General features: G+C 46.1%; 1 protein-coding gene across 1 annotated transcript; it reads right to left on the bottom strand.

The window, feature by feature from the left end:
- Positions 1-467: 467 nt before the first annotated feature.
- LOC144132765 (delta(14)-sterol reductase TM7SF2-like) lies at positions 468-14,271 on the bottom strand. Its single transcript, XM_077665407.1, has 9 exons — positions 14,071-14,271; positions 10,936-11,131; positions 9,827-10,021; positions 7,186-7,289; positions 5,968-6,087; positions 4,518-4,689; positions 2,646-2,732; positions 1,235-1,357; positions 468-1,133 (listed from the first exon to the last, which is right to left on the bottom strand). Exons 1-9 carry the CDS (start codon positions 14,230-14,232, stop codon positions 973-975), a joined length of 1,320 nt encoding a protein of 439 aa, XP_077521533.1. The 5' UTR covers positions 14,233-14,271; the 3' UTR covers positions 468-972.
- Positions 14,272-16,577: the final 2,306 nt, after the last annotated feature.

Genomic DNA, 16,577 nt, shown 5'->3' with positions numbered 1-16,577 from the left:
ACGTAAATCCCATTGTTCAGTCTCTGGGCTATGTATGTTTAAAACTCAAAATTTTAACTTTTCAATGCCACCCAGCATACCATGGAATGCCCAATGCAATTCTATGTACTGGGTGCGGACAGTCTCCAGCAAAATTACGGTAAATGTAGATGTCCATGACAACTGGACAGAAGTGAATGTGAATGCATGCTAAGCTTGTGTGCGCACTTTGTAGACGAGCAACCTGGCAGCAAGATCTTGCTGTACATGACTTTCACACTGTGACGAGAACCAAACTTTGGCAACCTTCTTGCTCAGCACACAGACAAGCTTTTTACAAAGCAGAGACCCAGAGGTGAGAATTTTTTTTGATGTCACTTAAGACTAAAAGTATGGAGACACAACCACACTGAATTCCATTTGATATTTTCTTTCTGACAACCATGACAAGGTTGCCTCGCCTTTCTTTTCTGCGGGAATCGCTCGCACAATGCAGCATTGCACTGCAGTGGTGGCAGAAGTAAACAGAGGTTAAAAAAACACAAATTGTGTCGCATGCAAACCATTTATAGACAGCGATGCAAAGGTAGCGTACGGTTGGGGCCAAGCACTGTTTTGATTTCCCTGCCGCTCATCCACACCCAAGTTGGACTGGGCTTCTGGTGATTTTATCTTTTTCTCCCTCTCACAGTTGGCTAATGCATTTAAACCATTGCAGTGGTAATGCACAAATATTTGCTTAAAAGGAGGACAGTGAGCCCTTTAAAGTGCCCTTTCCACAACAGCACTGCTTTCATTTTTGAACTCAAGACCTGTACGCTTATTCGTGCATGACCAAAGCGCCCCATCTCTCTGGCAACCTACAAGAGATTTAATAAATATGAAAGGGGGGAGAGAAGCGGACATAAAACCAAGACTGCCGGAGGTGATGAGAGGTTAAAGTAAAGATGGGGAGGAGCAGATGAAGAATGGACAGATGCCACTGCCAGCTGGTCAGAAGATGTAGGGCACGAGGCGGTGCTTGACCCGCTGGGTGTAGCGCGTCCAGAGGTCACCGTAGCGTTTCCGGCACTTGCTCTCGACCGACACTGTCCTTGCGACAAGGAACAACGTCGACAGCAGCACGCTGTAGAAAGGCAGCAAGTGGCGGTGGCCTGCGTACAGGAGAGAGGACCGCACAGCTGATGAGATTGAGGTGCACGTGTACGCTGGTGTATAAGTGACAAAATCCCAACAGCAGCAAGCTTCGACTGACCGCAGGGCAAGGCAAAGGCCAGGTGGCAGAGCAGGTCGCCGAGGTAGTTTGGGTGCCGCACCATACCCCACAGCCCGGAGACCAGCAGCCGGTTGCCGTGGTTGTCCATCAGGTAGTCCAGGCCTGCAAAGGGGGATGATGATGATGATGATTTCAGGACTCATCTTCCCAAGAATTTCATCCCAGAGGAGCCAAGCACAGGGCCAGAGTCGGACTGTACCCACTAGAAAACCAATAGGCACCCAGCAACACTGGGGAACCACTAGACAAAATGAAAAATAAATGATCACATGGCCTAGCAAATGCATTCAGAGTAAACCCTCATTGTTCGAGGCCATAAACATGGTGATGCAATTCACGATCGTATTGATAACGCGAGTGCAGCTGTAGCCGCCTCTGCCTCCACTGCGGATTGAATGACCCCGCTACGCACAAGGTGGGGAGGCGGGAGAAGGCAGAGTGAGTCTGCAGCACCCAACTCTTTCCATGTGCTCAGCTGCCATAAAAAAAAAGTCTCCCATTCTGGCCGTCCATCGTACCTTCTGAAAACCCTTTGCCTTGGGTTTCCGGTGCACTCCCTCGTCCCCACTCTCATTGCGCATCTGCTGTCTACACATGAAGTCCATTATGCAATTAAATGCGGTATATGTTTTTCGCTGCCAAGCAAATGTCAGCAGGGGCACAGAAAGTGAAACAAATGAGTTTTACTGGAAAAAACAACTTGGGGTCGCGTTCAACGCCCTTTCAAAGGGGCATTGGGGACAACGCGACACATTTACTGTTTTCAGTAAGAACTGATTCTCTGGCTCGTTCTGGAGCAGAAGCAGCATTTATTGGCGAGAAGGACTGGATTAAAAATCTTCCTTCCACTCAATGCAAACTCTTGACGTCCTTACCTAAAATAATGCATGGCCTGAAATGAATGGTGGTGCAGGGATCCGTGCCCAAAAATCAGCACCAACACACGCATTTTCTTTGCACAATTGACTGGTGACAGCGACACCTGTATTTTGTTTTTTGGCCTTTTCTAGCTTATGACACCTATGCTTTTGTCAACAATAGTCGCTACATGATTAGAACGCGGTATCCTATTCATGCAGGCAAACTTCTATTTGTCCTCTGGGTCAAGTAGTCATACTTGTCATAAACAGTCGTAATAAAATGAGGGCATGCTCAGTCTCGCAGTCCAACTAGCCTGGCAGCTACATCACATAAAACCGCCAAGATATCCTAAGTGGAAGCTGAGCAGCACATAGTAGTACAGACACACATGGACAGCGATACTGGCAAGAAATTCCTTGCTTGACGTGTAGGAAAAAGAGAGGCTTCTAGTGGAAGCAATGCGCACGTCCTGCGTTTCAGCAGGGTGGTAACGTTCGGCAAATGTCCCGGGCCAATGGCAAACACTCACCTGGACCTCGAGAGTTTGGGTCGGGCCAGTTGCGCCTGAGCTGGTACTTCCGCTTATGAGCAAAGTGCATCGCTCCCTGGCCAATCACTGTTCGTGAGGCAGAGAGAGAGAGAGACAGATTTAAGAAAGATGAGAGAGGATTTGCACCGGGTGCATATTTCAAGGATCCAATGGAACACACAAGAACCTGCCATGGTATCAAGAGGGGACAAAAAACAAAATAGAAAAGAAGACAACTGTTCTGCTGCCTCATTTTTTTACTCCGTGCGCTCTTAATGCCATTGACGCTTCATGAACAAATACTAACTTGCCCAAATGTTTATTCACCAAAGCAATGCCTGTGGAGATTTTTCATTTTTCCTTATCCACAAAACACTGCCAGAAGGATACACAGCCCAAGTAGGAAAGGTAAATGAGAATCGCTAAATCAACTGCCGTTATGGGTACTAAGAAAAAAACGCTACCACCCACAATATAGCACTTTCAAAGTCTGAGCAAGACAAGCACAACGCACACGCACCATGATCAGACACTACAGGCACAAGAAAAACAATCTGAAGAACATATTCAGTCATGCAAGCTTCGAAACTGCAGTTGAAAATTTCGTTCCACAGCTCAATACTCGATGGCCAGCAAGTGGGTATGGTGCCGACAGTGCGAGTTTTTTTTCAGTAACTGCTATATGGGGCCATCCTTTGAGTTCTCGCAGTGTTATTGACCATCACGGGTGCTTAGACTGCTTGCATAACTCCACATTCCGGATCAGTCAGTGTGTTGCCTGAAATCTGGAGACTGTGCAGATGTTTGGCGACTGGTGGGCTCTGAATCGAACCAGGCGCATTGCAAACGCACGTGCACAGCTCCCTTCCCCCTTTGGCACAATCAAAACACAAATAATTTAAAAAGCACACATAAATAAGTATGACTGGTGAAACAGCCCGTAGTTCCATTTGCACCAATCATCTTTCTTTGCTCATTTGTGCATGCCTGTGTAGTCGCATGCATATAGATTGGGCCAACATGGCAGCAAACACTTCATTTGTTACTGATACATAGCTGATTAGGTGCTTTCTATTCCTTTCAAACCAATTTTATAAAGTTGACTCTTGAAATTGCTTTGTTGCCGAGAATGTCCTGCTTTGATTCGCTGCCTGACAGCTGGGCTAACATTTTTTGGGCAGTGTTTATCAATCGTATGTGTTGAAAACTAGCTGTGTGTTGGGAGTGAAAGAAGAAAGAGGTGCCGTTAGTGAAGCACTAACGGAATAATTTCAACCACCTGATGATATGGCACGACGCCGTATACAGCTCGTTCGGGCCAAAAGTTGTCAGCGTAGTAGAAGTCTGCACTCCCTCTCATTAAAACTCCGCACAATTGAACAAATATTTGGTCCCCTCCCAGTTCAAGTTGTCAAGAGTCGAATGCATTTGCTTTTCATTTTACCATGCTATCATTGCAGGCCTCTTGCCACGGAGGCCACCAACATGGGAGTGTGCATTTGTTGGGGTCTAACAAGACTGAATGAATGAACAGAAAAGCAAGAGTGGCCCTTGCTCCTCTTAAAAGCTGACCATGTCTGCAAGAGGCAGATTCTTCAGCAGCAAGGCTAAACATCACACAGCACACATGGGTAAATGCATGGTAGAACTTTGTGCAAGTGTTAAAAGAACTGTCAGCAAAGCAGCCCCTGCAGAAACTGCATACAAGGGCAACATGTTGAGGGCAAACGGCCCATCTCGACAAAAGGTCAAAAGTACGAATTCTAACCATCACCAGGCTCTCACATTTGCGACGAAAACTGTGACCACACCCCTCTTGCTGCAAGTCATACTTAGTATGACTGTAAGCCAGCAAGAAAGAGTCCCACTCACGGAAGAGCAGTCCAATGCCAGCCAGGCAGTACCAGGGCAGGGTCCGGGGCCGTTGCTCGAGCAGGAACTTGGCTGGCAAGGCGCTCACAAAAGGCATCAGGACCAGGTTGCCCGCCACAGCCACGTAGCCAAGTCCATCGTCAGTCACAAAGGCGGAGCTCAGGAAGTACTCCTGCGCAGCCCACCGTGCATTTATTGACAAGGGCACTACTATGTGGATACCACAGCAGATGAGGTTGAGTTAAATGCCAAACTCTGATCATGCTGATCATTTCCTTTGACTGTACTGCACCCCAATGACAAAGAGGCTACTTTCACTGAAAATGAAGCTTTATCAGCCAGAAAAGGCTTAAAAATAAAATACAGATGCTGCAACTACCAGTTGTTTTTACAAGCTAACTGCAGAGCACTGAGACAACTTCAGTGCGTGATAGCTGCCGCGGTGGCTGAGTGGTTATGGCGCTCGGCTGCTGGCCCGAAAGACGAGAGCTTGATCCCGGTCGTGGCGGTCGAATTTCAATAAAGGTGAAATTCTAGAGGCCCGTGTACTGTGCGATGTCAGTGCACGTTGTTAAAGAACCCCAGGTGGTCGAAATTTCCGGAGCCCTTCACTACGGCGTCCCTCGTAGCCTGAGTTGCTTTGGGACATTAAAACGCCCATGAGCCCATAAACCAGAAACTTCAGTGCGTGGATCGTGGAAGCTAGATATCCACTGCCATTCACTTCGAAACAGTGGTCATGAAGTCCCTCTTGGCCTTGATGTCACTTGAATTGAGTGGTGGGCGTGAATTAAAATTTTAAATAGAAATTTCTCATCAATAAATGCTTCATTTGCTGCCAGAATTAATTGCACTCGAACTCAGCTACAATGAAATTCTGTGGGACCTATGAAAATTTTTGCTGAAAAGGAATGGTTCACAGTATCAGCATGTGAAAGTGATGGAGTAAATTGGATAGGTCAGAAGCATTAACTTCCACATATCTCGCAGATATCACCAACTGATCTCTTTGGGCCCTACCGGGACTGTCCAGTGTAAAAAAAAAGAGAACGAGTATAGATAAAATAAAGCTATGTATAACTGCAATTTCTAGCTGACATCGTACAACATGAATTTATTACGATTGCAGGTGCATGCTATGTTACACCATACGTTATACGTACAGGCACCTATTACCAATGAACTAAAAACAATTGGCGGTGGTTTAGCGCTGGTTAAACCTGGAGTGACGCGATAGCTACAGCTGGCCGAGTGGAACTTGGTCACTTGACCAACCACGTGATCAGCTGCAGCACCGCGCCGCCAGCAGCTGCTCCGCACCACAGGACCAACCACGCCGAAGGCTCGAAATGCTACCGTAATGTAGCTGTCGCTACAAAAGGCGGAGCGCTGATACCAGTCAAACCTGAGGCAGCTTGCTCCCTGGACGCAGGTGAAGGCTGCCACTCACCTCATCAAAGAAGACCATGCAGATGTAGAGGAACTGGCAGACCGCACTCGTAGCAAAGCCGTAGTCGAAGCGGCCCCAGGTGGTGTACTCTTGGAAAGCCATTGAGCCCAGCAGAACCACCTGCAGCCCAGGAAACACACACATGGCAAGACTACAGCTCCATACATGACAGGAGAAAAGTGCTTTTGCACCCACATACTTTGTGGCGACACTTCTGTGCCTGCCTGGATAAAAAATAATGACTGCTCACGTCTTCGAAGACAAGCACTGCACACACAACCAGGTTTATCGTACTCTACATACATGGCCACGTAGGTGAGAGGGTTTGTTAGGCATGTTATCCAGGTGAGTTTGTGAGAATTTTGTGCTGAAAAATTTTGTGCACAAAATTTTTTTCTTTTCTACAAAGAATGACCACCTGAAATAAGACGCTCAACCCTCATTTGTACCTGACTTATTCGGGATCTAAAGCAGTTTCAGCCCAGCTGCGAGTAGTTTGTGCTCTGCACCGGTGCCCGTTTTTGTCAGTATGAATAGAGCCTTGTGAAAAAAAAAAGGTTCCGGAAATAAAATTTCGAGGTACAAGCAGTCTACCAGAGTCACTTGCGCTGAGCTGCTTCCCCTGGCGAGCTGCAAAAAGCACAAGAACAGACTTCTGGTAACCTTTGGATCATTGTCATGCCACATTCTGAAACTGCAGGGCCGTTGGCAGTTCAGTTTGCCGCTGACCGGGCCTGCCAGATGGGCCGCATGCGACTGCGGAAGGCGGAAAGGTGCACAGTTTTGCCATCTTTGATCTACATCTGCCTCCAAATGATTGCTCCAAGAATGCACTGTGACACGTGTTACTTTGAGCTGTGTGCGCCCCACAATGACATTTTGCGGGAAAAGCTGCAGACACGCGTCTTCCAGCTTTGGCTTTTCGGTGCTGCAGGGTAGCATCCATTTGTGTTTGCAGTCAACTTTTTTTTGTTGTTGTTGCTGACAGCTGGGAGTTAGGAGGTTCATTTATACGCAGCAATATGATAGTAGGCAATAGCAAAGGATAATGCAGGCTCGATAACCTTAAGTTCCAGTTTCTGAGAGCTAACCAAAAGAGTGAGCATTAAAAAGTGTTACCACAGTACTTCTGTTCATGCGTCAGGAGGAAACGGCACAAATGCACATATTCAAGGGACCACTGTTTGCAAAGCAGTGGCAACAAGCAGAAAGACTGACCCAGGTGAGCAGTCCGCAGCGGAAGCACAGGGCAGCCAGGTCGAACGTCTGGCCGATGCGTGGCGACAGTTCACGGCCCTTGATGTAGTCATTCAGCACGTTGCCTGCACGAGAAGGAGCAACGGCCACAGCTCAGAAAAAGGGAGACAAAGAAAGAGTGGATGTTTTAAGGCGAAAGACTTTAGTGGCTCATACTCGCACATCCAATGTAGCGCTGTCTTCCGCGAATAACGCGGCAACTAGTCAGGATAGCAAAAAAACGAATGGTAGCATCAGATAGAGGGGGCAAAATGTAACCCCCACACCAAGTTTGATGGCTGTAGAGAATCAGATAACTAATTGTAGCGAAAAAAAACAGATAAAACAACCAAAATGCGTTGATATAGCGATGAGAGAGGGTGATGTCACATCCAAGGTCATCATGGTAACGGTGCGCACGCTGGTGGCACCACCTGCGCGTCACCACCAGAGAAGAAGGAGGCTAGAGAAGCAGACCGCAAGCTCCAACGACGTCGCCTAGATCGAAAGCGTGGCAAGGTAGAAGCCTTTGGGAGTGCGACTGGTATGGGAACCTGCGAAGCTAGAATCACAGTCGGCAGGGCCAAAGGCTTTCGCCTTGCCACACTTTAGATTGGCAAAGTGCTCCCATAACTTTTTATTAAAAGAGCCCAGTCTGACATGCTCTGCCAGGGTCCTCTGGTAGCGGAGTTGGAAAAAGGCAATAAGGCAATAAGGGTGATCCTGTGCGATGTCAATGCATGATTAAGAACCCCAGTGGCCGAAATTGTCCGCAGCCCTCTATTACGGCGCCCCTCATAGCCTGAGATGCCGTTGGACAAACGCTACAAGCCAAACCACCATAGAGGAGAAGCATGCGGCACGCACTGACTCAGAACAGTTGCTCCAAACGTGAGAAGGAAGTGGTGTGGGCCATTAAGAAGAAAGAGGTTTCAGTGATTGCGTCATGAGGGGTAGGAAACGTAAAAACTGGGTGAACAGGCACAGAACTGTGCAGTATGAAACATGAAGCAGCGAGGCAAAAGTGGCAGCATAGCAGCCACTGCTGTGCGTAAGGCCACATGCGCTAATGCATGTTACATTTCTTGTAGAATATTGCAAAATCTTGTTCTCAATTCGCGAAATTTAAAATTTTCTGCCGCAGAAAATTAGGAGCCTTAGTTATAAATGATTAGGCAAATGCAACTCTCCTACTCAAGCTGATGGATTCAACAAAGCTGCCAGCTATATTCTTACTGGTCAAATATCCTATGTAGGAGTGTGCAAATACTGGTATTTTGGTTTGAAGCAGATAGTAATACTCTTCCAATAATTTCAAAGTGAAAGCAAATGTTTCAAATACTTCTGGCATAAAAAAAAGGTATAAAAGCACAGCAGGCATTTTCAAAATCGTATTTTTCTAACACATAAGGCCATTACATAAAAAAGAGTGTGCACTGAAGCTTTGTCAACTTAATTCAGCTGTTTCTGCGAAAATTGCCGTCAGAGATTGGGAGCGGCCTACATGCGGTGCCCATGTACTTGTGGGGCGAGAGACCTATCTGTGGGTCTGACTGCTGTTTTTCATTGTGACTTCATCGTTGTGGAGCCGTTGCTTTTAAGCAGTGACTCCATAAACATCTGCCAGGCATATGCATTGCGCACCAGGCACCACTCTGTGTCAGGCATCAGAAAGGGGCACCCCTATTTCCATGTGTCTCATGCTAGCTCCTTCTTGTACTTGTGCAGCCATGCTTGATTAGCAAATTTCACGCGGAGAATAGCAGCTGCAGTCAGCTCAGACTCATCCCGTGGAAGCACGGGCGCAGACATTGGCAGGTACAGGTCCGGGCACCGTGCTTGTGCATGTTTGCATCTCCTGCCGCTTTTGCATGCACAGACCGGCTTCAGCATATTTGCAGGTGCGCAGTCATGCGATGCATGTCCCTAGGAAGTGTCCACGGAGTTGGGCCTTTGGCTGCATGTGCGCCGTGGTGCCACCCCGGAGGAGTACGCTGAACTGAATCCACCCGAAGGAAGCAGTCTAGAAATGTTATTCACTCAAGATTAATGCTTTGAGATTTGGAATATCGAATATTGAATACTGTACTATTCAACCAAATATGTGAAATTACTGAATATTCACATGCCCCTAAGCCTACAACAGATTCTTTCCTACTTGGGAACCAGTGACAGCATACAAACCTGCCCTCTATTGCCAAGTGTAATCAGATCACCTAATCTTGCTGAGCCCCACTATATCAGAATCAATGCTTGGCAGTTCTTCCAACAGCACTTCTGGGCTAGCCTCGCCATGCAAACTGTTCAGCAGGCTGTGAAAGTATACAGGTCACGGGAATTTTAAAAAAGAATAATTTAGTAATATTCCCTAATGGCCTACATGTGCATCATGGAACTGCGTCCTCTTTTTTTTTTTTCCTCCCAATAATCTCAGGGTGAAGGAACTGTGTTGTAGCCACATATCGACATCTATAGAAACAGGAAAACTGTCTCTGTCATAATGAGCTGATGGCACACAGACTGTTGGGTAGAAGCCGCCATCACAGTCCTAGATTTTTGACTAGGCTCAAGCCTTCGAGCGTCGGGTTTGAGGAAACAGTGGTGCAAGACGACAAAGACGCACCCGTGTTGCCAGGAGGGAAGCGGTGGTGCCAGGGTGCAAAGCGCCCCTTGATGTAGAGCAAGAGGGAAAGCACCGGGGCGAACACCACTGTGGTGACCAGCAGCGGCAGGATGTACCGGTACGGGATGACCATGGGAAAGCGGTAGTAGGTCAGCGCCCCAAACAATGCCACAGTGCCCAGCAAGTTGACCCAGCCTGCACAGAAAGAAAGATGGGGACAGCTTAGCAAGAAACTGAAACTATGTGGCCAGGCTATTTTTTTTTTGGCCTAGCGAGAAGGGTGCTATCGTCACGACTGCCATTAAGCGCACATCAGACGTGTGTGAATTACAATGCACCATGCAATAGGCGGGATTTTTGCTCGGCCACTTGCTCTTTCAATGACACTGCGACTCAAGCCCCCCCCCATCCCCTCCCTTTTCGGGACTTCCGCAAGTGGGCTTTTCCGCATATCACTGTTGATGAAAAGGAGGTGACGAAGCTCGGGCTGGAAAAGTTGTAAAGGCGCGAAATTACGACTGCCATGATTGTGCGCGTTAGGTATGCAACACATTATAGAAGGATCAAAGAAAAAAAAACGCGCACTTTCGCGTTGTGATTGTTCGAATCTGGCGATCGCTCATATGCTATATGGAAAAGCCCACTTGCGGAACTTCGCACGAGGCCACAGACTATCAGTGGCCGAAAATGCGACCGGTCCACGCGACGTAGAAGAAAGAGAAGAGGGTGTCTTTTAACAGTTTTCCAGGCACGTTAAACTTGATCTTCGTATAATTTACCCAGATACTGTGTTTTATCACAGTCACATTCATGAAAGTTGTCGTGATATTTGATATCAGTCCCCAATATTCGCAAAATTTTCAAATACTTTAAAATTTACGAGCATCGATTTCTCGAATCGAATATAACCAAATATCAAGCATATTTGTATTCATATTTGAAATTTCGAATATTCACACACCCCTAGTGTCTTGCTGCCGGACAAACGTCAACATAGCAAGAGAGTGAGAGAATAATGGATTTTTACTGAGAACAATATTTGTGTGGAGTCATCCTCTGTGTCCCCTTAAAAAGACCCCAGAGGTGTCTTAAAGAGGAAAGGCACACACCATTAAGGCGGTAGTCATAGGCCACCCGCTGCTTGAAGGCCTTGGACGTGAAGCCCTGGACACGGCGCCCCAGGGGCAAGGCCTGCAGCACGGCCTGGAGGGCCAGGAAGGCGGCGTAGAAGGCGTACAACTTCCAGTGGAAGTAGGAGTTCACGTTCCTGGGCAGCGGGGGGACCTTCAGCACAGTGCAGCTCTCCTGGGAAAGAGAGAACGGGAAAGGGGGAGGACAAGCACAAGATTCTCGCTCAGTCTCTTTTCCATCGAGGCACAAAAATCTGACAGCCTGCCCCGATACCGCAAACTGCATAAAGGGGTCAGAATAGACACATACAAAGAGAATCTACGCCAACTTATCACCCCTGAAAGACATGAAATGTGCAAGTTTCACCAAAAACAGGGCTTTGAATTAAGAGGAAAAACAATGTAAGCATCAAGTGTGCGACACAAGTGCAATAAAATGAGATACCTACCTTGGAGCTTGGGGTTGTTTCTACAGAGGCGTGCAGTAATAGACAGAAAAGCCCAAGAAAGCATCACGACACACATCGCCGCTCCAACCATGGCGCCCAATTTTGTGGTCTCACATACTACCTCAAGAGTTGACAGCTCTGGCACAAAACACAAAGTCAAATGTTCAACTGTGAGTTTCTATACTAAAGACAGGGCAGCTTTATGCACTCATCTAAGCTAAACCAACACAACCAAACCTATTTTTAATAATACAGGGCCAATAAACCACATTCGAGGGATTATGAAGGGAAATATCAAACTATGCAAGATGGATACATTATTCCTTGGAAACAGTGCAAAAGTTTTTTCTGAGCGGAAAAGTGGCTACGTCTCTGAGAAAATCGCAAATGAAATTCCCAAAACTCTCCCACATTCAAATCGCCCACGAAAATTTGCTCACATCTATGCATGACGTCGTCGTGCTCCATCCAGCTCTCTGGCCAACCAGGGCGAGTGTCACCAACAGTGAGTGTCACCAAGTATCACGACAGCATTTGCAGTGTCTCGTAGATCTCTGACTGGATCATGGTTTGCATTCTGTAGCGTGCAACAATGCTCTCATGTCCGGTGATTTTCCACGTTCAGGCATGATGCACCGGCTGTGTGGGTTTTGTCATCAATGAATCAGTGGACCTCGCCAGGTTGGTGATTTGGCAAAAAAAACCACACAGCAAACAAGTGGAGTGGTTTAGCGCAGGCCTATTTCCAAGTCAAGGGAAAGCAGGGACGCACTCTTTCAGAGTGTTTTCTTCGTCATCAAGTGTGACTCCTCAACTGTGTGGTCCTTGCGACTGATGAACTAGTATATTGTGAGTGTTTCAGGTTTCGGTTTCCGGCCTCATTTTCCTGTCTTTGGAATTGGTAGTGATTTTTCGGAGAGCTGCACTGCAAATGCATCATAGAAATGACGTAACTGTTCATTTTCAACGGACGGGTTAATATGTAGAAGGCTTTCCAGACTGATTTGCGATTTTCTCGGTAACACAATCACCTTTCTGCACAAACAAAAAAGTTAGTAGTATTCCGGAGGAATATATAAGCTAGCCATCTTGCTTAGTTTGAAATTCCCCTTTAATGACCCATCAAGGTGCAAGGAAAGGTGAAAAGGAATGTGTTCTACGTAAAAGGGTGGGAAATACTTTTCCCCCAAGGTGTCCGAGCTTTCTTCATGAAGACAAAAGTTATTTTGAGACAATAAAAAGAATAAAAAATGAAGTGTCTCTGCCTGTGCATGAAGACAGGAAGAGCCAGCATGTTTGCCAAATCACCAGGTTGGTGATTTGGCAAAAAAAACCACATAGCAAACAAGTGGAGTGATCTAGCGCAGGCCTATTTCCAAGTCAAGGAAAAGCAGGGACACACTCTTTCACAGTGTTTTCTTCGTCATCAAATGTGACCTCTCAACAGTGTGGTCCTTGTGACTGATGAATTAGTATATTGCGAGTGTTTCAGATTTTGGTTTCTGGCCTCATTTTTCTGTCTTTGGAAATGGCGTGCAAATGCGTCACAGAAATGAAGCAACTCTGCTAATTTTTCATGGACAGTTTGATTGGAGACGGGTTTCGAGACTTAATTTTGATTTGCTCGGCAATGCTACCACCTTTTTGCACAAAAAAATGTGTCGGTAGTAATCCAGAGGAATAAGCTAGCCCTCTTGCTTAGTTTGATAGTTCCCTTAAGTGACCCTTCAAGCTGCAAGGAAAGGTGAAAAGAAATGTGTTCTACGTAAAAGTGCGGGAAATACTTTTCCCCAAGGTGCTCGAGCTTTCTGCATGAAGTCAGGAAGAGACAGCATGTGCTGCTGCTTTTAAACAGGCAATGACGGGTGTCATATTACACAACAAATGGTCTGTCAAAGAATCTCAGCCAGTCTGACGAGCCAATCCGACCACAAGGTCCAACATGCCATGGTTGTCGCAGAGTCTACCGGTATGGGTGCATAATAACTAGCAGTGCATGACTACATTGTTGGCCACAAAACAATTGCCCCAATATTCTTTGCAAAAAATCTGCCCTCCTAAGCACAAAATCAACCCAATGAGAGCTTGTGCCACAATCTGTCACCCCAAGATTGCCGTGGTTAGGCCCCTTTCACTGCTTCTGACGTATCGTCTCAGGGTCTTAACCTTTAATGGTGAAGTGAATTCCAATTGCAGATCTGCAGCATTTACAGATCAGCTTTCTCTGCTCTCTTCTAGAGCAAGGCTATTCCAATGGCGCACTAGGAGCAGTCTAGACTGCTTCATGAAAACAGGCCAGCCATGTGACATTTTCTTCAGTCGCACACTCTTCCAATGTGCCACTGTCTCCCATTCAATAGTGGACAAAGCGTCCAGGAGAGTGCAAAAAATTCCCAGTGCCTTCTTCACCAACGGTGTCCCAATGCCATTGGCTTGCAGAGCACAAGTATGCCAAGCAGATTTGGGGTGAGTGCCCTCCGCTGGACTCTGCGACTGTTGCGAAGTGGGCAGATAGCTGCCACACCTGCAACTGGAATTCGCTGAAGGCCCTGCTTAACCCACAAGGACTGGTTACCAATGGGCATAGTGCACATGGGAGACTGCAAAATTACAACACGCCAAATGACGGTGCTTTACACCAGGGTACAAGACACGACACACTCACCTTTTGACAGACCAGGTAGAGCACGACAGTGAGTGAGGGCACCAGGAAAAACCAACCGAGGGCACCCAAGGTGGTTCCCAGGCCAAAGCGCAGCGTCACTAGTGGCAGGTGAAAGAGAAAGTGCCAGCGGCCCCTCACCGCGACCGCCGAAGTACGGCCCATCCTTGACGGCCCCTCACCTTCGTCCTCCAGCTGCACAGTTTTATCAGTACAAAGTCAACCTTCAGCAACGGGTCCATTGTTCCATTTATTATCTTCTTGTTTTTACCTGGTGGGCACTGAGCATTATACTTGATATCTGTGTAGCTTCGACGTGCTACAACAACATGATTGTTCTTGCTCTTTAGATGAGAAGAGAGTAGACACATCAAATTTTAGTTGTGTTTTCTCTATTTAGATTATGAGCAGCACATCACAAAACATGACACCCATGTGGATTGTGCCAACAAGCAGCAAATAATTTATAATGAGCTTCTTTCTCTCATGCTGTTTCGGTTTCAACAGCAAGAAATGACAGACATACAAGCCATGTTCAGGTCACGTGAGGCATATAAAAGCTTGTATGGTCTCTGCTTTCATTTTAATTCACATAAACTCTTATGCAAGGCTGCACAAGGCTTGGAATAACATGAAATGAACAAGCAACGATTATATCGCAGTTTTTGCGCACCTCAAGTGACGTGAACGCGTCTTTTATGTCACAGCTGCTGTTCAGCTTTTGAAACTGAAACCAAACAAACACGAGAAAAGTTAATTACAAATTATTCAGCTGCTGCAGGTGAATACCACATCGTGACTCATGTATACCATTGTCCAGAACATCACTACAAAGAAAAAAATATGCATCCCGAAATTTAGTGTGTGTACTCCTTTAATGAGGGCATTTTTTGTTCTCAGTAAAATTCTTAAGCTTTTTGTTGCTCTGTTCACGTTTGTTTGGGCAGCAAAATAGGTTACTACTGTTGAGCAGTTTAAAAAGCTAGAATATTTTGCCTACACCACGATTCAGACTCGTGATAATGAGTTCGAGTGCAATGAACCCATGAAATCGACAGGAGTGGACTAGCCTGCAGTGATGTTACTACAGGTAATTAAGCCATGACAGTGCTGCTCAGCACCATTCTCTCATTTCTCTTCGACATTTTCTGGCTCATGAAAGCTCAATTTTTTTGTTTTTCAAGGAAAGTAGCCTTGTCATTACAACATGGTAACCGTTCGATACGGGCAAAGTTAAATTTGTTGTCAGTATCCCCTTTCAGCCCTCACAGCACAGTGGGACTTGGCAATCGCTACACATTTCCACAACATCGTGGCTCCCACAAGTCTTCAATTTTTCAACTCACGATTCAGTACACTCAGCGAGGAAAAAAAACATACTATGATTGCAGGTAGCAAACATTTCTGTTCAGTTTTACAGATATCAGCTAGACAGAAGAAAGGCAAAGATACCTGATTTCATATGGCACCCCGTCATACTCACCAGAAAGGATGGCCTGAGGCATATATTGCTGGTACGATCACATAACATTATTATATTTTTTACTACCCTTCAGATAGTAAGCAGTACCAAAAAAATTAGACAGAGAATCCTTTCTATACATACTGTTCCACTCTTAAAGGAGTATAGACACCTAAATTTCGGGTACGTGTTTTCTTGTTTGTAATGATGCGTAAGGCATTATTATACATGGATTACCACCTGGCATTCTCCTATGACCGCTTAATAATTTATAATCGCATTTCTTTCTCGTGCTGTTTTGGTTTCAACAGCCGAATAAGCACTGTGACGTCAACGTGCACTTACAGGTCACGTGAGACATGAGAAAACGTCAGTTTAATCGCTGTTTCCACACTCATTGTCATTCCGGCTCATGAAGAAGGCTGGCTTCAGCACTGCAGTAAACTAAAATTAAACGATGAAGCAGTGATTATACGGACATTCTTGAATGCCTCATGTGACACAAAAGCACTCTTTGACGTCACAGCCATTGTTCGGCTGTTGAAACTGAAACCAAAAAAGCTTAACAAAAAACATTTGATTATAAATTATTTAGCGGTCGTAGGCGAATATTGCATGGTGATTCATGCATAGTAGCGTCTTTTGCATCATTGTAGAGAAGAAAACATGCCACCAAAATTAGGTGTCTGCACTCCTTTAAGCGCTTGCCACAGAATACTTTTCTCGGCTAAACCGGTGAGTTGTTCGAGTTCAGATTTGGCACAGAAATGGTATCTGGTTGGCATTTGTTTGGGGTACTTGCCTGAATCGGTGAGAATAAGTCAGACACTCGCATTTTATTTGGTGACGACGAAACAAAATGGGCTCTTCTCTCAGCAATTCCATGGCTGGCATCAAGATCTCATTTGGCAGCCATGGAGATTCGGGAAAGGAGGGTGTATTTGTGAGGTTTTAAGGTGCTTTTGCTCGAAGGTGTTCAAATTTAGTACAGCTTTGGCCAACCTAAGCTTTTGGTGACCATTGAGAAACCATGCAGTCAGAAAAGAGT

Source organism: Amblyomma americanum, chromosome 5, assembly GCF_052857255.1.
Source record: "Amblyomma americanum isolate KBUSLIRL-KWMA chromosome 5, ASM5285725v1, whole genome shotgun sequence".
Taxonomy (NCBI): domain Eukaryota; kingdom Metazoa; phylum Arthropoda; class Arachnida; order Ixodida; family Ixodidae; genus Amblyomma; species Amblyomma americanum.
The sequence above is the reverse complement of the archived record's forward strand: the minus strand, read 5'-3'. Positions and strand labels throughout refer to the sequence as shown.